The sequence below is a fragment of the Oncorhynchus nerka genome, linkage group LG13, assembly GCF_034236695.1.
Source record: "Oncorhynchus nerka isolate Pitt River linkage group LG13, Oner_Uvic_2.0, whole genome shotgun sequence".
Taxonomy (NCBI): domain Eukaryota; kingdom Metazoa; phylum Chordata; class Actinopteri; order Salmoniformes; family Salmonidae; genus Oncorhynchus; species Oncorhynchus nerka.
This window is the reverse complement of record NC_088408.1, coordinates 21373307-21399444: the sequence shown is the minus strand read 5'-3', so window position 1 is coordinate 21399444 and position 26138 is coordinate 21373307. Positions and strand designations below refer to the sequence as shown.

The following is a 26138-nucleotide window of genomic DNA, read 5'->3' as shown; positions in this document are numbered from 1 at the left end:
CAGTCTTGAGGTAGGCCTGGAAAGTTGGACCTAAGCTACCTACCAATCACTACCCCGAAACCAGAGATCTTATCATCACTTATTCACAGCCGGTGACTCACGAGCACACACTAAACTGACTTCACAGTTCACACATCAACTTTTCCCCCCCTTCTAACTCTTATAAACAGCCAAATTTCACTTCCTCTTTCGTGACATTTTAAATCCTTTAGGCAAGTACACGCTCAGTGATAATGTGAAATGTTGCAGGGTTCATATTGAAAAAGCTCCACTTCCATGTTGATCTGGATACATATTTTTATTATTTCATCAGCATAGCAAATGGAACAAAAATAATTAAACAAAGCATTTTCATATCTATAACTTATGAACAGAACATGTAGTCTTGTCTGACTGCATGAAGAGCTGTACAACTGATGTGAATGGATTAAACAAACTGAGCAGGAGGCCCCATTTTCTGGAGAGCAGAGCACCATGGAAGTGGTGTTGGACTGAAAAGTAAACACTTGCTTACTTGGGCCCAAGAGTCAGTCAGAAAGAGTCAGTGTGCACTTTTAGTCAAGGGGCCCTATAGTATTGTGTTTCCCTCCACCCCCTTGTGGATAGGGTAGTCATTCCCACCCCTAGTGAAGACTTAGCTATGAGGGTGCTTTCCACCACACTGTCTGTCTTTCTGTTGGTGCACTTGTAACTCAGGGCTTCCCAAAAGGCAGCCGGAACTACAAATACTCAACTGGAAATGGAAGCTCTTAGAAGATTAGAGGCAAAAAGAGATCAGTGGTAACAGATTCTGACCCGAAACAGAACAAAAATACAATGATATCCATCCATGTCGCAGTGTCCATGGTGTCTTCTCAGAAAACCTCCCTAGCAAACATGGGATGGAATCACTGTTTAAGGAATTAAGTACTAAACACATTTTCCTCAATCATCTCAACCATTTTGTACAATCAATCAAAAGTGAAAACAGTACTTCTTCATGAGGTCCTTACATGTCTGTAATACATATTCTTAACTCTTTAAAAACCATGGTGGCAGTTTGGAACCATGAGAACTGATATGCTGAATCTGTCCCTTGGTTTCCGGCGCAGATATGAGCGGGTAACGTCCACACAGGGGCATTGGCCTTTCCCATCCTTTGGGTGGAAATTGGGTCATGAGAATACTGTATGAAAACTGAAGGCTGTCGGTAATGTATCTATAACTGAGGGACAAAAAATAGCACACCCTAACCCTGAACCCTGCCATCGCAGAAATACATCATACAAGAGAAAAAAAACATTTAATCTGCATCTTTCAGAGCTTCTGAAAATAATATTTTGTGAATTATTGAGTGATTAGACTGTGAGTTCAGTATACTAGAGTCAAAGTGAACAAAAAAAAGAAAGAAAAGCCAGCCAAAAATAATTGCATTTTGTTTATAAAAAACATGGGTTATAGGGGCAACATTCACCATTATCAAAAAAAAAATAATGGAGGATTATAATCAAACTTCTCTTTTATATAGGCCTACTCATCTGAGAAGTCATGTTATTCATTCATTGCCTCAGGTTGTCATTTTTTTCCCATCTGTTGTTCATTTCACTTCTTCTCTTTTTGCTTTTTTGCTTGTTATTGTAACTAAACAGTTCAGGCTGAGCATAGAAGTGATGAACATTAAGATTTGTAATTTGAGGTGAGCCAGGTGAGACCCTCGTATAGTCCATCACCGGTGGAAGCACACGAGGGCTGAACGTACCAATTCCTATCTCTGATCCGGGTCAGGCCCAGCTTCTCCTGGATCTCGTGGGGCTTCATGGCGTCAGGCAGGTCCTGCTTATTGGCAAAGATCAGGATGATGGCATCCCGCATCTCCCGGTCATTGATGATCCGGTGGAGCTCCTGGCGGGCCTCGTCTATCCGGTCCCTGTCGGCGCAGTCCACCACAAAGATGAGGCCCTGAGTGCCAGTGTAGTAGTGCCTCCACAGCGGCCGGATCTTGTCCTGGCCCCCCACGTCCCACACGTTGAACTTCACGTTCTTGTAGGTGACTGTCTCGACGTTGAAGCCGACTGTTGGGATGGTGGTGACAGACTGGCCCAGCTTCAGTTTGTAGAGGATGGTGGTCTTGCCAGCAGCATCAAGTCCAAGCATCAATATCCTCATCTCCTTGTTGCCAAAGATCTTCGAGAGCATTTTCCCCATCTTGTAGGCTGAGCATAAATATTACTTCCTTGGGGGAAAAAAAGTAAATTACTTCCCTATGATTTCAAGAGAGCAGCAATGGTTCTTAAAAATAAAACAGATTTTTGTTTCTAATGCTGTAGCAGGTTGCCCGACAGCATAAATCCACGTGACAGTCTATCAGTGGTGGATTAACAAATATAAATTAAGGTAGCAGTTACAAAAGTTAGTTCCAGATAACGTTTCACTTGTGTCTAGAACGACGGTCAATCTATGGAAAATGATCCACTGAAAGATACAAATATCCCGTTACACTAACAGCTGTCAAACATAGCTGGGTGCTAGCCTATTCGAGATGATTCAAAGGGAAATTGAAGTGCTCGAAAATTGGGCGTCTCAGTGCACGGGAGAGGGTGGGGAAATATTTTCATAATCTACAACACTCCGATTCAAACACTTTCTCTTTGATTAAAATGATTAGCGCACCGTCATCTTTAAATCCCAATTTCAGTTCCCGGTGCGTAAGGCCTACCTTTTTAATAATGTAGAGAGAGAAATACAAAAATATATACAGCCTAATAGTTGCGTTTATGAAATCAGGCCCTCTCAAAAGCCCTTGGTAAATCCGACTTCCTCCTTGTCTGCCGGCTGTCCACTTGCCCTTATTCCAATCGGCGGATTCAAAAGAACGATTCTATTCAGTAGTTCATTGTAACAGAGACAGATAAGATCACCCCCGGTCGTATCTTCGCCAGGACATCCAGGTCTAGAATGCTCAAAAGGTCATTGATTCCTCCGACTTTCAGCTCTTCCTCTCTCCCTATAACACAGGAGCGGAGCGCTTCAGAAAAGGGAGGGGTGTCAGACAGACAGAGCACAACTTTAATCGGCTACCGTTCTGTCTAAAGCGCATTATTCTAGTCTGAAAATAGCGCGTAATATAAATCAAAAGCTTTCACAAAAAGAGCCACGTTGGAAAATGTGATAGGTACCTGCAACTGCGGCAACCCCCCGGTCCCCCAGGTTAGTTATCCCTGCTCTTGCCTATCTACCTCTCTACAGTCGTTCAGTTACAGCGTTGGCAGTGCTGTGTTACCGGAAAAGGTGCGGACCCAGATCACCCGCCACTTCCTCTCGATTGCTCATGCACAGATGCACTACGCCATTTGGCATGCGCACACGGAGAGACTCAGCAGCAAACCGATCATATGATAGTTGAAATGGACGCCATTTCAGCTCTGTGTCGCTCCGCGTTTTGTCTGTCTCGAAACTAAATTTAAAAAATGCTGTAGTTTCTTTGGTATTATCAAGGAATATCTCGTGTTTAATGATAGAAAACAACACGTTTTTAAATTTGTCTTGTGATTCTCTGTTTCTGTGTTTTATACATCGAGAAACTGATCTCCCTATTGTTTACGTCATTTTCATCGTCGGCTCATTATATGACGTCGTGATTGTTCATTGGCTGTAACGTGAGAATTTGCAATGCCTAGATTGAGAGAATGCAGGTAATTTTTCCATCTGTAAACTTGTTTTTAAATGCTGTATTTGAGCTCTTCCTTTTGCAACAGCAACGGCATCAATAATAAGGCAACAATAAGCACAATAGTATGCCATATATATCATGGGCGGCTGGTGGCACCTTAATTGGGAGGATGGGCTCCTAGTAATGGCAGGAATGGAATGGTGTCAAGCACATTAAACACATGGTTCCATGTATTTAAAACGATTCCGTTCACTCCATTCCAGCCATTATTAGCCATCCTCCCCTCACCAGCCTCCTGTGAATTAGAATTTTCTTAACATTACAGTACAAACAGACAACTTGTGGATATGAGATACATTTAGTATTTGGTTCATAAAGCCTTAAGAATTTTTTGGAAATCATGATCAGAGTCAGAATCCATTTTATTCTCCAAGTACATTCACACACACATACTCAAAATTGTACTTAGTGATATGGTGCTGCTAGTGATAGATTAAGAGACAGAATACAGACAGCGGAGGTTAAACAAAGTTTACATACATTATAAACAACTAGCTATAGTGAGCATAGTGCTATAAGAATTAGCAGATATACAAATATACAGTGGGTATACAGTTGATATATAGTGGATGCACAAATTTACAGTATCAGTATGAAACAGTGGAGGCTGCTGAGGGGAGGATGGCCATTACCATGAGCCCATCCCCCCCCAATTAAGGTGCCACCAACCTCCTGTGGTATGAATATATCTAAATGCAGAGAGATTAACAGCGTGCAATTGAAGTATAGCCCGGGGGAAGAAACTTTTCAGGTGGCGGAAGGTTTTGGTCATGAGTGACCTGAACCGCCTGCCAGAGGGGAATTTTTGGAGGAGGGGGTGACTGGTGTGGGATGGGCCGGCAGTGATCTTTCCTGCACGCTTCCTTGTCCTGGAGTTGTGCAGGACCTCGATGGAGAGAAGATGGCAGCCGATGACCCTCTCTACAGCTAAAGTCCACAAACAATATCCTTGCATATATACATGTATATATACACCAAAAATATATACTAAGAATGCTATGTACAGCAGCAGATATATGTATATATTACAGTAAGCTATGTCAAGAATCCAGTATTTAAATATGCAATGTGTATAAACAGTGTAACAAAAATGTAATATATTGGAATGAGGTATGTGAAAAATACAGTATACACAGTAAAACTTTTCACTGTAAATGTACCACATTATAGTGGCACCAGAGATGCCAGCTTAATGCTGTCATTTTGCTTTAGTACTATTTTTCTTACTGTAAAAACATATTGTAAATGTACAGTGGTTTACAGTGTGAAGAACAATATAAAGAAACGGTCCAGTGTTTAATGTCTCTATAATGTCTGTGTGTGTGTGTTTTTGAGTATGGGCGTATGCGTGTGTATGACTGCATATGTGAGTACAGGGGTCTGCTTGTGTATGAGGTGTGTGTGTGTGTGTGTGAGAGAGCTTGTGTATCTGTTTTGGGTGAGGGAGTCTATCTTTGTCTCTTACTACAGGAGATTGTGTGATGGCTGTTCAACAGGCTGATGGTCTGGAGATAGAAGCTGTTTTTCAGTCTTTCGGTCCCGGCTTTGATGCACCTGTACCTTCTCTGTCTGCTAGGTGGTAGAAGAGTGAACAGACCGTGACTCGGGTGGCTGAGGTCCTTGATGCTTTTCTTGTCCTTCCTTTGACACTGAGTGCTGTAAATGTCCTGGAAGGCAGGCAGCATGCCCTGGTGATGCGTTGGGCTGACCGCACCACCCTCTGGAGAGCCATTCATTTGAGGGCGGTGCAGCTGCCATACCAGGTGGTGATGCAGCCAGACAGAATGCTTCCAATCACACATAGGCTATTGATGGATTTATATGTTGCCTACATTTACATTATTCTACACTTTATTGTTAAATTCAGTGCTAAATGATGATGTAAAATAGTGTCAAACTATTTACAGGAATGTTATTCTCCTATCCTCTTATTCTGAATGGCAATGGTAACTTTCACCTTTTGTGTAAATCAGTGACTGCAGCCTCTACTGGCTACAGTTGTTGGATTCATTACAGACAGACACACAAGTAGCTGGATATATTTAAGAAATAAGGCCAGAGGGGGTGTGGTATATGGCCAATATACCACGGCTAAAGGCTGTTCTTATGCACGACACAATGCAATGCGGAGTGCCTGGACACAGCCTTTATAGCCAAGGTATATTGGCCATATACCACAAACCCCCAAGGTGCCTTATTGCTATTATAAACTGGTTACCAACATAAATAGAGCAGTAAAAATACATGTTTTGTCATACCTATGGTATACAGTCTGTAATAAACTGGTGGTTCGAGCCCTAATGCTGATTGGCTGACAGCTGTGGTATATCAGACTGTATACCATGGGTATAACAAAACATGTATTTTTACTGCTCGAATTATGTCGGTAACCAATATATTATGTTGGTAAGCCATGGTATATTTAAGCAATAAGGCACCTCGGGGGTTTGTGGTATGTGGCCAATATACCAAGGCTAAGGGCTGTGTCCAGGCACTCCGCGTTGCGTTGTGCTTAAAAACAGCCCTTAGCAGTGGTATATTGTCCATATACCACACTTCCTCGGGCCTTATTGCTTAAATATACCACCGCTTTCAGCCAATCGGCATTCAGGGCTCGAACCAAGTTTATACCATTCTTGGTTACGTTGTAGTGGACCCACCCGCATGACACTACAGTACGCATGTGCGTCTACTGTGCCTTTCCTCGAAGTTGTCGCTGGAGAATGAGAGTAGAAACGCGGCTACATGTTGTTGGTTAGATTAGTTTGAAGTATCTGAAATACGCATTTGTCTCATCTAATTTCCATGGAAGATACTGGTAAGTTGTCGCAAACCTCTTTGCGCAAATGTTGTATTTACTTTTGCGAATTTACAAGTTCGGTTGCTGTAACGACGTGAAGATGGTGGACGTGCGCGGTCTGGCTAGCTAGCTAACTAGGCCCAAACCGAGGCAAGGGTGAAGCCTCAACTTTAAGACCATTATTTGGGATTAGAATGAAACGGTCGCCTTTCCCTAGTTACAATCTTTATCACAACACGCAGCAACGTTACTAAAGTTTTATTTTCGAGGATACCTACAGAGTGTGTATCTAGTTTGGTAATTCAAACATCTAACTACGCTAGCTAGCTAACGTCATTGAGTGTGTACTGACCAATGATGTAGCTAGCTAGTTAAATGCTGACTGCAGTAGGTTGCTAAACCAATTTTACAACTGTGTGCCGTTCTTGAATGATGACCAAAAGCTCTAGCTAACTATTGCAAAAAATGGTCTAACTAGATAGCTACTGAAATAACTAGCTAACTAGTTGATTGACCGGATTAAATGTTGATTAACTAGATACATAACGTGCTACTATCACCAGCATGCGCACCTGTAGTCAGCTAGCTAGCATGCTATACAACTCACTGCTCAGTGTATCTCTTAACAAGTCAACAGATGCGGTCAGAGTGAGGATTCTTTGGCTCAAGGTTATTTGAATAATCCCAGTTGAGTTTGATTTGAATGGTTTAGGTTAATATCTGGAGTACGTATGATAAATACATTTAGTATAACGTTACCTATTTAGCCATATCTGGATATGTGGGCACATTTGTATCAGCCATACAGATTTTATTGAATGTCAAACCTTGGTTGATAAGGATTTTTTTCGTGCATTAGTAGATATGCCCAAAGAACCCACAATAACCCAGTTATGTCAATATTGTCTGGATCCACTCCCGATTCTAAAACACTTTACTGTAAGCCAAAGCTAATAATTACCCTCAACCCTTTTTGATGTTGTGTTGTTGATTGATGTGCAACCTGTGTCCCTTTCCAAACCTGCATCTCCCAGACGAGCCCATGACAGGGATGTTGGACACAGACAGCTCTGAGAGTGGGGACTCCCCAGCCATGGAGGGCAACAGAGATGGCTTCCTCCCAGACCTGCCTGTCCTCACGCACCCTGCTGAATGGACCATGGACCAGGTCAGTGGTGAAAATACAGGTTTGCTCTGGGAAATTGAGAAATGCCTCTGAGCGTAATCACAAAGACAATTCCCTGTCATCATTACTCTTAACACCACATAGCCAATGTCAAGTTTTTTTGCTTGCAGTCTGAGTAAACCACAATGCTTTCAACTTTAAATAAGGTTGTTGTTTCAAGCAGTGCCATTTGTCTACTTCTCTTTCTACCAGGTTCCCCCTGACAACCTCACCACAGTTATCCACGACACTGACTCAGAGTCAGATCAGTCATCACCGGAGGTAATCAAGCAGCACCAGGACCAGCAGTCTGATCTGGGATCAGTTGAACAAGCAGTGCAGCACTTCCAGCTAGCGAGTGCCAAGCTCTTCCAAGAGGAGGATTCAGGTGATCAGTTTTGTTCTCCCCAGGTAGAACAACAGAACCAAATGGAAGCTTTGTCAGAAGAAGAAAGCAAGGATGGACAGAACAACCAAGAGGATGCCACAGAGTCTCTAATGCAGGGTGAGAAGATGTCGGAGGCTGTAGAACAGCAACAAGATCCAGCCCAAGGCCAGCCACCAATGGTTGCAGAAGATGGAAGCCCAGCTAACATGGAGCTGGAAGAATCCAAAGAGATGACCGAGCAGGGGGAACCTGTTGAGGTACCAGCTGAGGAACCAGCTGTCCCCACAGAGCCCCTCATCCCTGCTGAATACGAGAAGCTGGCTAAAGGGTGTGAGGAGAACCCTGAAGACTTCAATGGTTGGGTCTACCTGCTGCAATATGTGGAGCAAGAGGTGAGCGTGGAGAAGTCCTGGAATTTTTATGTGGACCCTTGTATCGTGAATAGGTATAATCTGCTCTCATAGTCTTCTGTATTGAAAAATACATTTTAAAATCTCAATGCGACTAAACCAGATTGATTAAAGGGTTTAGATCAGGGCTCCAACACTGTTCCTGGAGAGCTGCTGTTTTTCTTCTTCTCCAACCTTAATCCATCACATCCGATTCTAAAAATCAGCTGGTGTAGTCAGTGTTATCAAGGACTCCTTGGGATGTCCCTACCCTAAACCCTAACTTTAACCCTTACCTAACCCTTTCACCTTTCAACTTCGATGTGGTAGGGACGCCCTACGGATTGCAGATAGCATGGATGCAACAGGAGAGTAGCTCTCCCGGAACAACATTGGAGAGCCTGTGGTTCGATGAACATGTGGCTTGATTTGGTTAAAGTCCCATTGATAAAAATTGTCTGGCAGGAAGCAAGTTATAATTGATATGTTTTCCTCAGAATCATCTCGGTGTTGTGAGAAAGGCGTTTGATGCGTTTTTCCTGCACTACCCCTACTGCTACGGCTACTGGAAGAAGTTTGCTGACACTGAGAAGAAGCATGGCAATGTGCAGGTGGCAGAGGAGGTACGTGTGAAATGAGCATGTCTTTTGCCGCAGATGGGCTGAAGTTGTCAATCGTGTAAATGGATGTCTCCACCTATCCTCTGTGTTGATCTGAAAGGACTTGCCAGGGTTAGTTTGTTCTGTCTGCTTTGTTCTCTCTACTTTTTGGGTCCTTGCTGTGGCAGTCATTGGCTTTTCAGTCTGTCTCATTCACCAATGTCCTTTTGTCTCCTGTCCCCAGGTGTACCGGCGAGGTGTGCAGGCCATCCCCCTCAGTGTGGATCTGTGGCTTCACTACATGTCCTTCATCAAGGACAACGCTGACCATGAAGACCCAGAGACACCAGGACGCATTAGAGCGTGAGTAAAGATCCTTGTCGTCACTGAAAAGTGAGAGACTGAATCTCACTCACCTCAACACACACTCCTGTAAAAGCTTTGTGCATGGTGACACTTCAACAATCAGAACGACATGTCTTGACATTGTATTTATTCCATGATCTTTTCAGGTCATAGGACATTGTTAATCATGTAGTCTATGTTCTTTCCCACAGTGCGTATGAGCATGCTGTGTTGGCAGCAGGGACAGACTTCCGCTCTGACCGTCTATGGGAGGCCTACATCAACTGGGAGATGGAGCAGGAGAAACTGGCTAACGTCACGGCCATCTACGACCGCATCCTGGGCATCCCCACCCAGCTCTACTCACAGCACCTCCAGAGGTACGAGGGTCAACTCATTCACAATGGGTTTTGATAAATCATCCATGAGGGTTATAGAATTAATACAAAGTGCTTGGAGACACTAACCCTGGCAATTCAATTTGTAAACTCGCGGCTGCCTGGTGTTCTGATGCAATAATTTCCATGGTCATTTGGGATGCTCTCTACTGATGCTGGATTGTCATGGAAATGTATAATGATGCTAACTGATCTGGCTCATGGACTTTTGTTTTAACGTCAGATGAGTTGACTCAACCAGTCACAGCACAGATTGAAGGGTCTATGCAAACTCTGCATCCTTGTGATCCCCGCTATTGAAGTTGACATTTTAAAATGTTATGGATAGGGTGGTCCCAAGGATCTCAGAAAGTACTGACTTAGATTTAAGGGTATACCTGCTTTTACTTTCTGTCAATGGTACTCTCAAAATGGCTGCCAGTCCACCCATTATGCCATCATTGACTTGAATGGGGACTTCCGTTCTATTCATTCTATTTCTGTTATGGTCAACATCTCGAGTAGTGGGTAGCTAAGAGAAATCAAATACTTAACACTGGCAATAGTTGTACACTTGTCAGCCACACTCACTTTCGGGCATGCTATGGCAACTGCTTAGCTTTCGATGGCAAGGTGCTACAGAGGGTAGTCCGTACGGCCCAGTACACGACTGAGGCAGAGTTCCCTGCCATCCAGGACCTCTATACCAGGCGGTGTTAGAGGAAGGCTGTAAAAAAAATTCAGCCCGAGCAACCCAGGTCATAGACTGTTCTCTCCGTTACCGCATGGCAGGATTCTGAACCGCTTCTATCCCCAAGCCATAAGAATGCCGAATAGTTATCCAAATACTCACCCAGACTATCTGCATTGACCCTTTATGCACTAACTATTTCGACTCATCACATACTCTGCTTTTACTGTTTATGTATCCTGTTGCCTAGTCACTTTACCTCTACCTATATGTATATATCTACTTCAGTGACCTACCCCTGCATATTGACTCTACTGGTACCCTGTGTGTATATAACCAAGTTATCGTTACTCATTGTGTATTTATTCCTTGTTATTTTTAATATTTTTCTATCTACATTGTTGGTAAGAGTCCGTAAGTAAACCTTTCACTGTTCGTCTACTCCTGTTTAAGAAGCATGTGACAAATACAATTTGATTTGATTTGGACTTTTCTGGTAGTTTTGTGATGTATTGAATGTCTCTTCGCAGGTTCAAAGAGCATGTGCAGAACAACAACCCCAAACACTTCCTGTCAGAGGAGGAGTTTGTCCAACTGAGAGTGGAGCTAGCCAAAGCCAACGTAGCAGTTGCAGCCAATGGGGAAGGAGAGGAAACAACACCTGCCGACGAGCTCCCGCCAGGCACCGAAGACCTTCCAGATCCTGCAAAGGTACGACTCCACCTCCTCACCCTCGAGGAGGGGTTGATATGCCACAACATGCCAGAGAGTTAGGAAAGAGGCCCTCGCCTCATCATCATCCTTGGAGAGAAACACAAATCTGTGCAGGTTTGAAGAGGTGTCTTTCCGTCAGCAGCCAAGCCAATGAGTACGTGGGGGATTCAAGTTGGCTTCATCCAGTCAGGGACTCGACTTAAAGTGGGTCAGGAATGGATGGATCGTGGGCCGGCAGGCCAAGTCGAGTGACCCCTCGTCCTTTCCAGTCCCCAGCACCAGGGCTGGCCTACAGGCAGGGTGCATACGGTACATACCCTGCCCCGGGTCGGGCCTCGGTCCCTGGGTCGGCCCCCTCGCCTTCGACAGGCAGGGCCCCTGCTAGTCTCTGGCTCTCTCGGCCTCATGGTGATGTAAATAATCTTGGCAGCTGGACATGCAGTTTGCACATCAGTGGAGAATGAGATTGTTACGAGATTGTTTTAAAGTGAAGTGAGAAGGTTAACATTGAGTGTCTTGTGTTCTGTGTAGAGAGTGACGGAGATTGAGAACATGCGACACAAGGTGATCGAGTCACGCCAGGAGGTGTTCAACCAAAACGAGCAGGAGGTCAGCAAACGCTGGGCCTTCGAGGAAGGGGTGAGTACTGACACTTTTTAATGATCAGAATATCATCCAATTATATTTCATATTGCTAAAAGGAATAGTTCACATACCTCTAAAGTGGGCTTTGTCAAGCTGGGTTGAAATTGAATGGGATGGTGCCACTCTTTCCCGTTTATTTGGGATTGAGGACTCCAGATGTCTACAAAGTAGATGGAATAGGATGTATAAAAATATCGGACAACTGTTGATTTTGGGGTGAACTATCCCTAATTGTCCAAAGTGGTAATTTTTTTGTCCTTGCACCGTTTTGACTGCTCTGTTTCTCCTCTCCCCCTGTAGATAAAACGCCCCTACTTCCATGTCAAAGCCCTGGAGAAGACCCAGCTCAGCAATTGGAAGGAGTACCTGGACTATGAGATCGAAAACGGCACTCCCGAACGTGTGGTCGTTCTGTTCGAACGCTGCCTCATCGCCTGTGCTCTTTACGAGGACTTCTGGACAAAGGTAACCCAACCCTTAACCGTTGACACCTCAAAAATAATGAACCCCCCCGCACTTCCCCTATCAACGATTTCATCACTTCCTGACAACAGTAAATCGTCCTGCACATCTCTTCTTTGCGTGTATCGTTGATCTGTGACTCACTGTATCTGTTGTATTAGGAGATGGCCAGCTTTGCCACACAAGATTTGACTCCAGCATTTGCCAACTACTACGTTGCATCTTCTCCGTCTCCCACTACCTTACAGAAACTTATCTTATTGGTTCCATGAAGGTGCTGATGGGTTTACAAAGAACATTTCTAAAAACACGATCTTGTCAATGAAGAAATTCACTGGTTGAGTAAACTGGAAATGGGTGTTTAAAATGTTGTCGTCCCCACCCCCTCCTCGCCTTCTCTCCCCACCTTCTTTCCATCCACCCCGTCCCCCTATTCCTCCAACCCTCCTCTCTTGCTTCTCTGAAGTATGCAAAATATATAGAAGGCTACAGCATTGATGGAGTAAGACATGTGTACAAGAAGGCGTGTACCATCCACCTGACCAAGAAGCCCAACATTCACCTGCTGTGGGCTGCGTTCGAGGAGCAACAGGGTGAGTGGTGTTTCTAGATCCCTCTTGACATCACATTCACATGTCATTAGACCTTTAGCAGATGCTCTTGTCCGAAGTGATTTACAAACAGGTACATTCAAATGAGGCTGAGCCAATCACGTAATACATGTTCAAAAGGATTGGTAGCCTCTGTCTACAAAACTAGTTAGAAACATTCAACCCAGAAATGGAACTGAGTTTCTATCATTTGTTTCCTTGCAGGGAACATAGCGGAGGCGCGCCGTATCCTGAAGGCTCTGGAGGCTACGGTACCAGCCCTAGCTATGGTGCGTCTGCGGCGGGTCAGCCTGGAGCGGCGCCACGGCAACCTGGAGGAGGCGGAGGCCCTGCTGAGGGAGGCGATTGCGGCGGGGAAGAACACCAGTGAGACGTCGTTCTACGCCGTGAAGCTGGCCCGGCAGCTGCTGAAGGTGCAGAGAAGCCTCGCCAAGGCCCGCAAGGTGCTGCTGGACGCCATAGACAAGGACCAGGTAAGAGCACAAAACTAGATGAGGAATGGAGTCAATTGGTACAGGATCTTGATATTGAGATGTGTTATTGAGACGCATGGTGCCCGAAGGGAATTTGATTTGGAGAAACCATTTGAGTTCATCATTAATCTGCTTTGTGTGTGCGCCTCTCCCAGGCCAGTGCTAAACTGTATCTGAACCTGCTGGAATTGGAGTACAGTGGGGACGTGCAGCAGAACGAAGCGGACATCTTGGCCTGCTTCGACCGTGCCCTGAGCAGCCCGCTACCCCTCGACTCCCGTCTCACCTTCTCTCAGCGCAAGGTTGAGTTCCTCCAGGACTTTGGCAGCGACATCAACAAGTCAGTTCACCTGCAGTACCTACTTTCAAATACAATGAATGAATGTTTCATGACCAGTGTTCAAATTAGTCTGAAAGACTGCCCTTTCCACTTGGAGCTACAATATGCACTTTTCTGGGCGACCCAACCAAATTCACATTGACCTGTGATTTATAGATCTGTCATTCTCATTGAAGGCAAGTTTAAGAAGCGGTAGATCTGTTGCACTTGCTATGCTTCCCGTTAAGTTTTTGTGTCGTGTTACTTTCGGTTTAGTACACTAGCTGAAAACGTTATTTTTGGTTATGGAAAAGATATTTCACAGCGGTTTTGGATAGTGCAATGATTCTCTACGCCACGCGTCAAACTCATTCCACGGAGGGCAGTGTCTGCGGGTTTTCGCTCCTCCCTTGTACTTAATTGATGAATTAAAATCACTAATTAGTAAGGAACTACCTTCACCTGGTTGTCTAGGTCTTAATTGAAAGGGAAAAAACAAACCTGCAGACACTAGGCCATCATGGAATGAGTTTGAAACCCCTAGTCTACACTATACTTGTTTTGTCACAAACTGAAATTAGGTGAACTAGAATTCTTGCAACCAGGAAATGGCAGAGCGATTTCTGCATAGTGAGTCATTTTAATCTCAACCATGTATTATTTTTAACCCTCACAGGTTAGTGACTGCGTACGATGAACACCAGAAGCTTCTGAAAGAAAACGAGTCGGCAAAGAGGAAAGCAGAGAATGGGTAAGATTTCAGTTTGTTTACTTCCCTCAGCTTAACATTGACGTCATTGAGTACAAAACAATAGGATTGGTAGGACACTTCATAGCAGGTTATGAATCACCATGCTTGAATTGGTTATTTGGGTGCTCTTGATTGACCTGAACCTGTTCCTTTGTCCCTGCAGCTCACAGGAAACCGAATCGAAGAGACAGCGTACAGACGAGCACTCAGGCTCAGGGCACATGATGCAGGGAGATGTGCAGGGTAACAACTCTGCCTACAACTACAACTGGTACCAGGTGAGTCCTATGACCTACTGTTTTACACCCAATTAATGTTGCAGTGAGCGATATACCCAGTTTATTAGGTACACCACCCCGTTCATGAAAATGGTTCGTTCCGGCAGACAGTCATGTGGCCATGGCTTGCTATATAAAGCATCAAGGCATTCAGGCATCAAGGCATTCAGTTACTGTTCGATTTTAAATGGGCAAAACGAGTGACCTAAGCAACTGAGCGTGGTGTGATTGTCAGTGCCAAGCGCACCTGTTCCAGTAAATCCGAAAAAGGCCGGCCTCCTGGGCTTTTCACACACGTGTCAAGGGTTTCCTGTGAAAACCTTCCCGTCAGCAGCATTCCTGTGGGAGAAAACAGCTTGTTGATGAGCGAGGTCGAAGGAGAATGGCATGAATCGTGCAAGCTAGCAGGCAAGCCACAAACAGGCAAATAACTGAGCAGTACAACAGTGGTGTGCAGAACGGCATCTCGGAACGCACAACTCATCGATCCTCATCACGGATGGGCTATTGCAGCAAGCAGATGTCCCCACCGGGTTCCACTCCTATCAGCTAAAAACAAGGACATTTGAGGAATGGAAAACCATTGCCTCGTCCGATGAATCCCGGTTCCTGTTGTGTCAGTTTGATGGCAGTCAGGATTTGGCTTAAGCAGAAGGAGTCCATGGCACCATCCTGCCTGGTGTCAACAGTATAGGCTGTGATAGTGTTGCACTATTCATCACCTAACGCTAGAATGAGATGTTTTTAAGTATTTGAAGGAATGCCAACTAATCCTGTCTTTCTTTTGCTTTCCTTCTACAGCAACAGTACAACAACTGGGGACAAAACTCCTGGGGACAGTACAACCAGTATTCCCAGCAGTATAACCAGTACTACCCCCCTCCACCCACATAAGGTCTTGCAGACAGAAAGGGAGATGAGAGGAAGCATCTTTCTACCCAGCCCAATTGCTCATCTCAGCTAGCCCCGCCTCCTGTGTGACGTAATTTGTTTCAATTGGCCATTAGATTGGCACATTTACTGTCATCACCATTGTCATTCATTCATTGGCCGGCTGCTTTTTGTGTTGCTTGCACATGTGTTGATGCTGACTTCATATCAATTTTCTCAGTTGAAAAAGCAATGATGTTTTCAATTTTTTGATTGACTGCATAATTTGGTTCCTCTTCAATATCTCAGTGGGGGGAATCTAGTTATGTTTGATACAGATTATATATTTGTATGGAGGTAGTGGTACCAGCTATGCTCCTCCCTGAGCCTCTTCTCTGCTTTCCTAAAATGTGAGATTTTTAAGATGAAGGTTTTTGTTTCCTGGGACAAAAACAGAAATGAATGGAAATGTTTGTTTATTTCATAATAAAGAGATGAATATCATATTTCATGTTTTGTTATTCCCTGAATTAACTCATATTTGTACGATATTAACGTCACCGCAATTGCGGCTAAATTAAACCAAACGGGAACATATTGAAGAGTTCATATGTAACTAATCATGTAGATACTCATGGCACAGTATAAGGTGTGGCCCAGAGCTAAAAAGCTGATTCTGTTGAAACAGCAGGATGTATCATATCATTACATGTTTCTGTATGACCGGCAAACATTTACAATGATATTTGTATACAAAATCATAGGAAAGTCTATTTTATTCATATTTTAAATTTATTTTTTTATTTTTATTAACAACAAATCAATACATAAAGCACATGAGGGAACACAAGCATACATAGATTACAAACAATGGACAATCGAGCTAGGGGGTACAATATCACATTACAATTACACAAGGACCTTAAGGGACATGCATATACTTACAATTCTAACAGCTTTTTTGTTAGTAGAGCATTTAACCGTCTTAAAATACAGTTCAATTTCTTTTTGTAGGGTACGAAAATGTGGTGTTCTGTTTGTAAATTTACATTTGTGTATATGAAATTTGGCCAAAAGAATAATGAAATTAATTACATAAAAATGATTCCGCTTATTTCTATTGTATGTAAAGAATCCAAATAGTACATCTCTCCACAATAGTGTAAAATCTTCATAAATGTGTTCAATTATAAACCTACTGATGTCTTGCCACAGTTTTCTTACATGCATACAATGCCAAAAAAGATGCACAACTGTTTCTGGGTGGTCGTTACAAAAGGAACAATTTGAGTTGATGTTTTCCTTAAACTTCTTCATATAGTGGTTGGCAGGATAATATTTATGAATAATTTTAAAGGAAACTTCCTTAATTTTGTTAACAAGTAGGTATGTTTGTGGCAACATCCAAACTTTTTTCCAACAGATATTATCAATAAATCCATTCCAATAAGGCATGACATAAGGTATAGATACAACATCCTGCTGAAACAAAGATCGTATCGCTCTGTTGTTGAATGGACCAAAAGAGAAACAAATCTTTCCTACTGATGAGTCAACAGGGTCAACAGAAGGTAGGTTCTGAGGGTCAGGTCTTGACATGTTCCTGAATTTATTCATATTTTTATGGTAGTGCCCTCAGCCTTTATCTACGTCACACGTTGACACATGCGCACCGCCTACGCTCCGAAAGCCCTTTTTTTGCATAGTGTTGAACTGCTAGCATCAACCGAGGTAAGGCCTGTGCAAATGTATTTAAAATATTGCATATTATACCCATTCGAGACTCTATAAGCTCGGAATAAGTACTTCACCATCCACGACGAATAATGATTTATTATATTGCCTTCTATTTAGCAAATCTTCCGAATCTTCTTCTTCTTTCCGGAACCGCGTGCACCATGTGGCTAGCAAGTTTAGTAATGTGGCTGACTAGCTAATCAAACGTCCATGGATGCGTAGTTATTCGTTAAGGTCGTAACTATAATACATCCTCGTGTTGCTGATTTGTTGCTGATTTGCGAATATATTGCCTGCATAGGTATGTCTAAATACAACTTTAACTAGCTCGTCAACTTCCAAACCTTACAGCTATGCTCTGTCTTTGCAGTGAAGTGGTAGTTATTGGTTCCTACATTGCTTATTTCTATTGGTATCTAACAGATGTGCCACCTAGGCAGGCAATATGTCAATGCGTAGTCATCCCTAGCGCAGTCGTAGTTGCTTTTTTAGAGGGGATTCAAGTCACATGTGGACCAATGACACCCAGTTTGGTGCCAACTGTTCTCATACTAAAAGCTAACGAACCATCTCTTCCTATCCACAGCATCAAGATGCAGCTCTTCTTGCGTGCCCAGAACACTCACACCCTTGAGGTGACCGGACAGGAGACCGTCAGAGAAATAAAGGTGAGAGGCTAAGCTTGGATAAAGCAATGATCATTGTGGTGTAATTGGTGTACTGTCTTGAGTCTACAGTTCCACCTGGTCTTGTTACATTGTCTGGATTTGTCACATGCATGTAAATTGTTTGGATGTATCCATGTCTGGAGCAAACCAGTAAGTGTGTCTGTTGGGTTGTTTCAGCTCCATGTCCAGACTCTGGAGGGTCTCCTAGTGGAGGACCAGGTACTATTGCTGGACAGTTCCCCCTTGGAGGACTCCTCCTCTCTGGTGGACTGTGGCATCTCTGAGTACTGCACCTTGGAAGTGGCTGGCCGACTTCTGGGAGGTCAGTACTCGGGCAGCAGGTATCCTAGCGGTTAAGAACACTGGGCCAGTAACCAAAAGGTTGCTGGTTCAAATCCCTAAGCTGTCTAAGTGAAATCTGCCGACGTGCCCTTGAGCAAGGCACGTAGCCCTAATTGCTCTTGTAAGTGGCTTTGGATAAGACTAAAATGATGGAGAATCAAATACAGCTTGCTAAAATGGTCTATGAAGTCCTGTACATGATCTCTGTGTCCTGATTTGAATACTTTGAAAATGTATCCTTCCTCCATTGAATAAAATCACAGCTATGAGAGGATTGGATTTTTTGAAAGAAATAGGGTTGGAACCCTTGACCTTTTTCATATTTTGTTGTCACAGCCTTATTCTAAAATGGATTAAATAAATGTTTCCTCTTTCTACACACACTACCCTATAATGACAGAGCAAAAACTGGTTTTTAGACATTTTAAAATAATAAAAACATGCCTAATTTACATAAATATACAGACACTTTGCTATGAGACTTGATCATCCTTGAGATGTTTCTATAACTTGATTGGAGTGCACCTGTGATAAATTCAATTGATTTGGAAAGGCACACACCAGTCAAAATAAAGTCCCACAGTTGACAATGCATGTCAGAGCAAAAACCAAGCCATGATGTCAAAGGAATTGTCCATAGAGCTCTAAGACAGGATTGTGTCTGGGGAAGGGTACTGAAACATTTCTGCAGCATTGAAGGTCCCCAAGAACACAGTGGCCTCCATCATTCTTAAATGGAAGAAGTTTGGAATCACCAAGACTCTTCCTAGAGCTGTCAGCCCGGCCAAACTGAGCATTCGGGGGAGAAGGGTGTTTGTCAGGGAGGTGACCAAGAACCTGATGGTCACACTGACAAAGCTCCAGAGTTACTCTGTGGAGATGGGAGAATCTTCCAGAAGGTCAACCATCTCTGCAACACTCCACCAATCAGGCCTTTATGGTAGAGTGGCCAGGCGGAAGCCACTCCTTAGCAAAGGACAGCCTGCTTGGAGTTTGCCAAAAGGTACCTTAGGACTCACCATGAGAAACAATATTAGCTGGTCTGATGACACCAAGATTGAACTCTTTGGTCTGAATGCCAAGTGTCACGTCTGGAGGAAACCTGGCACCATACCTACGGTGAAGAATGGTGGTGGCTGCATCACGCTGAGGAGATGTTTTACAGCGGCAGGGACTGGAAGACTAGTCAGGATTGAGGGAAAGATGGACAGAGTGAAGTGCAGAGAGATCCTTGATTAAAACCTGTTCCAGAGCGCTCAGGACCTCAGACTGGGACAAAGGTTCACCTTCCAACAGGACAATGACCCTAAGCACACAGCCAAGACAACGCAGGAGTGGCTTCAGGACAAGCCTCTGAATGTCCTTGAGGGGCCCAGACAGAGCCCGGACTTGAACCCGATTGAATATCTCTGGAGAGACCTGAAAATAGCTGTGCAGCGACGCTTCCCATCCAACCTGACAGAGCTTGAGAGGATCTGCAGAGAAGAATGGGAGAAACTCCCGAAATACAGGTGTGCCAAGCTTGTATCGTCATACCCAAGAAGAATCGAGGCTGTAATCGCTGCCAAAGTTGCTTCAACAAAGTACTGAGTAAAGGGTCTGAATACTTAAGTAAATGTGATATTAAATTGGTTTTATTTTTAATACATTGGCAAACATTTCTGAAAATCTGTTGTTGCTTTGTCATTATGGGGTATTGTGTGTAGATTTGATGGGGAGGGGTTATACATTTTAGAATAAGGCTGTAATGTAACAAAATGTGGAAAAGTCAAGGGATCTAAATAATTTCTGAATGCACTGTACAACTCCATTCAAGATCAGCAGTTAACTAATGAATGCTCTATGAAGGTCTCTTATTGTAATTTCCATTGCTGTATGTTCACTTGGGATAATCTCTTTGCTTTCTCTCCCCACCAGGAAAGGTCCACGGCTCCCTGGCCCGTGCCGGTAAAGTGCGGGGACAGACACCCAAGGTCAGCAGATATTTTCTGATATTTTTTTAAACCTACTCTTTATGACACTATGGTAGTTGGTTTTGTGGCAGTTGTTTCAAACTCGTTATAGTGCCTGGATTAGTGTCTGCTAAATAATGTATTTCTGCATAGTATGGACCATAGCACTGTCCCTCTATCACTCCAGGTTGACAAGCAGGAGAAGAAGAAGAAGAAGACTGGTCGTGCCAAGCGTCGCATCCAGTACAACAGGCGCTTCGTCAATGTTGTGCCCACCTTCGGCAAGAAGAAGGGCCCCAACGCCAACTCCTAAGAACCCCCCCTTCAAGAGAACGCTGAAAGGTTTTCCTCCTGTACAGAATAAAGATTTGCCTTGGACTAAATAAAGATCTCATGTCTTGGGTGTTTATGAATTTGAGATAAGTAAATTATATTATTAAAATGCCTATTAGAAACTATTGTTTGGACAACATATTGACAAATTATTTGATAGTTTCTTGTTCAGGTGTTTTTGAATCTGAGTCTGCAGTTCTGTTGGTTTTCTGTTCTACCTGATAATGGCTATAAATAGTCACACACTCCATATATAAATTCCCAGGGATTTATTGGGTCAATCTCCAACGTTTCAGCATCACTGCCTTCTTCAGGGTAATGTCTTGAATACTTGATCCAGGTTATGTAGACAATTTGTGCAACCAATGACAATAGTGAGGGGTGTGTCATTAAGTGAATTAGTAATGAGTGAAGCTGTTTAGTTTATGGCATGTTGAATATATTAGGTTATGTGGAAACATTGAATATTGTACATAATATTAGCATCACCATTGTTTAATTCAATTTCACATTTGTTTCCTATTTCTCAGGTTAAACTGTGTAATGTTCACCCTGTGTAACGGATGTACACTGATAAGCTGTAGAAAGAATATAATGTATAATACTTGTTCATAAAAGAGAGAATTGTTCATAAGGGCCTGGGATCAAAGTCAATATTAAAACCACATGCTCAATGCCTGTGTATTTGATGGAGGAGATTGGATGGTTAGCTTTAACAAAGTGAGCTGCTACTGGATAGTCAATGTACTTAGACCTGATTGAGCTGCGGTGTTCAGCTATGCGTTTTTTAAATTGTATTTTTGTTTGTCCTACGTAGGCTTTCCCACATGAACAGGTGATGAGATAGATTTCACCCTTGGTCTTGCATGAGATGATAATCCTAACGGATTTTTTGACCTGTATGTGGGTGTCTGAAGGATGTTTTTATAGTGCTATTGCACTGTGCATGAGCCACATTTGTAATTTCCGTTTGGAATGGGTGTCAAGAGTGGCTCAGGGGGCATGTCAGATCTCACCAAGCTATGTCCAATATTGCGACCATTTATAGACCAGCAGTGGGGGTTCCTTGAAGAGGTGTGCGATTTTTTTTGTCTGATTGCAGAATATGCCAGTGCTTTTTCAGGATCGCTTTCATTTTCTCTGTGTTCAGAGAACAGTTTCACTCAATTAATTCGAATTAACTTTATGACGCACCCCTCACTATTATCATTGGTTGCACTGGTGTCTACATAACCTGGTTCAAGCATTCATGACATTTCCCCGAAGAAGGCAGTAATGCCGAAACATTGATTTCTGGGGTGCGCGACAATTTTTTTATAGCTTATTCGCCGTTAGTCAGCACTTCTACATAAAATAATTATCTGGGTGTGTGCCAGCTCATGTTTTTTTTATTTGACTATCCGATAATGGCACTCACCTCCGCTGCGTTGACAGGCAGCCCAATTCATATATGTTTTCACTAACTGGTATTTTGACCAATGTAGATCAGCTCTGAAAAAGATATGTGATTGGTAAAGACCAATTGGTGGAACAAAATGTCTAAATGCAGCCATTTTGTACTAAGTTGGTCCTTGATTTGAGGGGAAAGAAATGGAACCGACTTAAAGGTTGTCTAATGGCGTTTGGAAATTAATAAGGGATGTGGTCAAAACTGGTAATACCAACACCATATATTAAGAGTTCTGACATCTGTCTAAAGTTTAAGTATACATGAACTAGGCTGGTTCAACACAACCGGTGCAGTTTGTGATCAAATCATCAGTTTGTGATGTACTACACACCTTCAGGTGGGTGTTTAGAAACCCTTTTAGATGGCTGGGAGGACTGGTTCTGATTAGAACAGACATGCATGTCTGATTTCAAGAGCAGGAACTTACTTCCAAACCATTCACTTACAGCCCAGTTTTCTAGACCATTCAAACACACTGAAAGCACCCAATAAACAAGACCTGATGTACGTGTCAATTTAGTCTCCAAAATTGGTTTATTAATCTTTAAAAAAGGACATTCATGCAAAATAACAAGAATAAACAGGAAGGCTTTCCTCTGCGGTGTGTAACTGTCAGGCAGGATGCCCCATCTGTACAGTGTTGTCCGGTCATCACCATCTTGCCATGCTGGAAAGGACAGAAGCATGGCACCTTCTCAACTCACCACAAATAACCCTGGTCTGTTCCTGCTTCAGACAATATGCCAAAACAATGATAAAAGGACTTGACTTAAGCAGAAAAAGACAAAATAACCAGACTAACCTTAAGGGTTACTTTGGGATTCTGGCAATGAATCAGATGAACTGGTGGATACCACTTTTATGACTCAGTGTCCAGTCATCCTACCATTCCAGTGTTTAATTGCTATATTGTAATTACTTTGCCACCATGGCCTATTTATTGCCTTACCTCTTATCCTACCTCATTTGCACATGCTGTATATAGATTTTTCTACTGTATTATTGATTGAATGTTTGTTTATGCCAACGCTGTTGTGTCGAACTGCTTTGCTTTATCTTGGCCAGGTCGCAGTTGCAAATGAGAACTTGTTCTCAACTAGCCTACCTAGTTAAATAAAAAAAATAAAAAAATGAAAGTTATGTGTAGTTTCATGAGCCAATGCTAACTAGTATTAAACACATTCTAGTAGATGCCCATAGAATTCCAGTCATTGTGCCAAAACTAGTTAGTTTCTCGAGCCACTGCTATATTTAACTTCCTTCATACTGGACACTGACAAAAACAAAAAAAGGTCTCCAAAAGTTAATCTGACTCTGGGGAAGTAGATAAATGGCCTTATTGCCAAAATCCCAAAGCATCCCATTAAATGTAAATTAAGACATATCACAGACTCCTTCAATGTTACAACCACTTCTGTCCTTTCGAGCATAGCCATCTAGTGACTACCATGTTTTCCCCGTCCACGGAGAGAAGGGCATGCTGGGTAGGTTTCTGCCATTAATCGACGGCCACCAGCTCGACCTCGAAGATCAGCTTTGCGTTTGGTGGGATTCTGGTGGTGGGAGAGTTAAAGGGAAGCACACAGGAAACGTTTGCATATCGATTCAATGAGAGACATTCATTTAAGTGTTACAACTAAGAGTAAGTAGTTCTAAATCTGGCTCACATTCAATGAGTACCAACAAGGCTATGCTAGAGCCATTGTACAGGAGACGACTATGCTGAGGCTTGGCAATCTACCTGACCACCATTGGTGGTGTAAAACATACCATTAAAGCCAGGAGGGGTCACTTTCTGCCATCTCCTAATTAAAAATTAGCTCATGGTTCACATGATGTTAAAATGTAAAGGATACTTTGAATCAGGAAGTCCTTTCTTCCCATAGGCCCATTCTGGTTCAATCTCCAGTTTGGCTGTCTCGCCTTTGCTCATTGTTAAGATACCTTCATCCCACTGTGGAAACAACCATTTCTCATAAGACAGTGAAAACTGTTGCTTTCCATTTAACTTGGATTCTTCAAAACCCACAAGGAAATCAGAATTATTGCTAAATTGGTGAAAGAGCACCTTTAGCCATATAAATCAATATGTTACTAATATAATACAGTATCTCTATGTCTTACCCCTTTGATGACCCGGCCCAGGCCAACTTTGAAGCTCAGTGGCTTGCTCTGTTTCTTCTTTCTGGCAGCTGCAGAGGGGAGGACAGAGGAAACAGTAGAATCACTATTGGTATTACTGAGAGAAAGGTCATTGAGATAAAGTGACAGTGACAATGTGTGTGTGAGAGAGACCAAGAGGATGAAGTTGTGTATCAGAGATAGTAAGAGAATGCATGCGTTTGAGTGAGTGCGACAGAAGTATGAGAAGAAAACATACTTGCAGGGATGTTGGTGTCGAACACTGTGCCATCCACCAGGGAGCCAGTGTACCAACAGCTCACATTGTCTCCCTTCTTAGGGAAGTTAGTCTTGTCACCTTTCTTCAGCACAGACTTGAAGAACTTAGGAGGACCCTGGGAATTGCAATACATAAGTGACCATTAGACAGTACAATTCTGACAAACTGAATATAGTGGAGCAGTAAATTGTAGACTTGTTAAACTTAAATGCAAAATACAGGACTTTTATCCTGATGCTTATTTCAGTGGAAAGTGCTTAAAACGTTTTTCAAACATGGGTTGTGTACATACCTCATCAACGACTTCCACAACTTCTTTGGGCTTGTCGTCGATCTTCACATTTTTCACATGCTCCGTCACATCTTCAATGGGTTCTGAACCTAAAAATCTCTGTTGGTTGGACAAACAAAATAATACATTACAGGTATTCATTATTTAAATTTGAAACCTTGTGTCATTTGCTTTTGCAAATAGCTATCACATTGAATCCATTCATGTGGTCCACCCTACCTTGCTCTCAAACAAATCGTTGTATGCAATAATTAGTTGCTCCTTCTTTGCCGTTTTTGCAACATTCTTGATATTTCCCATCAGCTTGTGTTCTGAAAGAAACTGGAAGAGAGAAGTCTACGTCAGAAGAGAGTAGTAGTTTTGCCATGAACGGAATGAATGACAACTTAAGTAATTTTGTGCACCTGCATTATTTTCAAAATCTGGCAACAAACACTTTCATGCGTAGCTGCCTCCCCGTTGCCACAAAAATATATACTTCACATAGGCCCAAAGGCTGGAAGATGTTTTACTTAAAATATTTAGCCTTATCCATGTGAACTTGACACGGCATGATAAGCACAATGAATGATACTAGCTAGTAAAGATCTGCATACAACGCTGAACTACTACATGCTAGGCTAACAAGCTAGCGTCAAGCTAAATTGGAAGCGGTTCGCCAATGCGGAGGTAAACTGATCTCACCATGCGTGCGCTCTAAAAGTAAGCAATGGCATTTCAGTGAGCGCTGTCACACCAATGGATGGATGGATCAAACATAAAACATACCGAATGGGCAGCATTGTCCTGAATGAACTTAATAATGTCTTTTTTGGGTAGATCATCACTTTTTAGCTGTTCATCGCTCCACTCTCTGGTCAATTCAGCCGCCATTTTACAAGGCGCACTGCTGAACTTTCACCTCCGCTATGTAAGGATTGGGGAGGCGCGATGCCTTTACCGTTTTTCCTTGCTTTGGTCAGAAAGGAAGGGGGGAGCTGGGCCCAAAATCGATCTTCTCCAACAGGTGGCGTTTTTTCTCTCATCAAGTGAGAAGTTCTTGTATGGAAGTCAATGACAGTGTCGAATTTGGTTAACAAAAAAATGTAATGATTTATTTGCTAGGTGTGGTTATTTGATCGAATATACGTCGGTAAAAAAGAAAAACTTCATTAAATTGTTGCCAGCTGTACAGTTACAGTCACTAACGCTCTGGATAACATGAAAACTGCCTAACCAGCTCTGATAGGGCGAGTAAAATTGTCAGAGTGAGGTGTTCTCTAATTTATGTCTGGAAATAGCTAGCCAACTTTAGCCAGTTGGCTTGGATGCTTCCACTCTTGCTTGTAGAGTTCTACTTCCCCGAACTTGCCTGGTGGAGGAGGGGGGACGCAAGTC

At 43.0% G+C, this 26138-nt stretch overlaps 4 protein-coding genes across 9 annotated transcripts; 2 read left to right on the top strand and 2 right to left on the bottom strand.

Moving 5' to 3' along the window:
* Positions 1-279: 279 nt before the first annotated feature.
* On the bottom strand, positions 280-3253 carry LOC115139197 (ADP-ribosylation factor 6-like). Of its 5 annotated transcripts, none has more exons than XM_029676334.2 (3): positions 3156-3250; positions 2696-2983; positions 280-2212 (listed from the first exon to the last, which is right to left on the bottom strand). In XM_029676334.2, the coding sequence occupies exon 3, from the start codon at positions 2182-2184 to the stop codon at positions 1657-1659; it is 528 nt and encodes a 175-aa protein (XP_029532194.1). In that variant the 5' UTR covers positions 2185-2212; positions 2696-2983; positions 3156-3250; the 3' UTR covers positions 280-1656. The 5 variants fall into 5 exon arrangements, with proteins under 5 accessions (XP_029532194.1, XP_064882318.1, XP_029532196.1 ...); XM_065026246.1 differs by having other exon boundaries at positions 280-2208; XM_029676336.2 differs by having other exon boundaries at positions 2898-2983.
* Positions 3254-6381: 3128 nt separating this feature from the next.
* Positions 6382-16092, top strand: LOC115139196 (pre-mRNA-processing factor 39-like). The gene is made up of 15 exons (XM_029676332.2): positions 6382-6527; positions 7544-7677; positions 7888-8454; positions 8949-9074; positions 9295-9413; positions 9608-9775; positions 10994-11174; positions 11709-11816; positions 12123-12287; positions 12751-12877; positions 13100-13368; positions 13524-13708; positions 14364-14438; positions 14602-14716; positions 15518-16092. Exons 1-15 carry the CDS (start codon positions 6515-6517, stop codon positions 15608-15610), a joined length of 2445 nt encoding a protein of 814 aa, XP_029532192.1. The 5' UTR covers positions 6382-6514; the 3' UTR covers positions 15611-16092.
* Positions 16093-17212: 1120 nt separating this feature from the next.
* On the top strand, positions 17213-20743 carry LOC115139195 (ubiquitin-like FUBI-ribosomal protein eS30 fusion protein). The gene is made up of 5 exons (XM_029676331.2): positions 17213-17317; positions 17910-17991; positions 18169-18313; positions 20251-20306; positions 20473-20743. The coding sequence occupies exons 2-5, from the start codon at positions 17917-17919 to the stop codon at positions 20596-20598; spliced, it is 402 nt and encodes a 133-aa protein (XP_029532191.1). The 5' UTR covers positions 17213-17317; positions 17910-17916; the 3' UTR covers positions 20599-20743.
* A 1836-nt stretch (positions 20744-22579) lies between these two features.
* Positions 22580-25679, bottom strand: LOC115139194 (peptidyl-prolyl cis-trans isomerase FKBP3-like). 2 transcript variants are annotated; one of them, XR_003865081.2, is made up of 8 exons: positions 25530-25679; positions 24981-25082; positions 24762-24860; positions 24449-24584; positions 24193-24260; positions 23925-24022; positions 23516-23621; positions 22580-22735 (listed from the first exon to the last, which is right to left on the bottom strand). XR_003865081.2 is itself a non-coding variant. In XM_029676330.2 (7 exons), the coding sequence occupies exons 1-7, from the start codon at positions 25632-25634 to the stop codon at positions 23567-23569; spliced, it is 663 nt and encodes a 220-aa protein (XP_029532190.1). In that variant the 5' UTR covers positions 25635-25678; the 3' UTR covers positions 22580-23566. The 2 variants fall into 2 exon arrangements, 1 of the variants encoding a protein (XP_029532190.1); XM_029676330.2 differs by having other exon boundaries at positions 22580-23621; positions 25530-25678.
* Between the last annotated feature and the right edge of the window lie 459 nt (positions 25680-26138).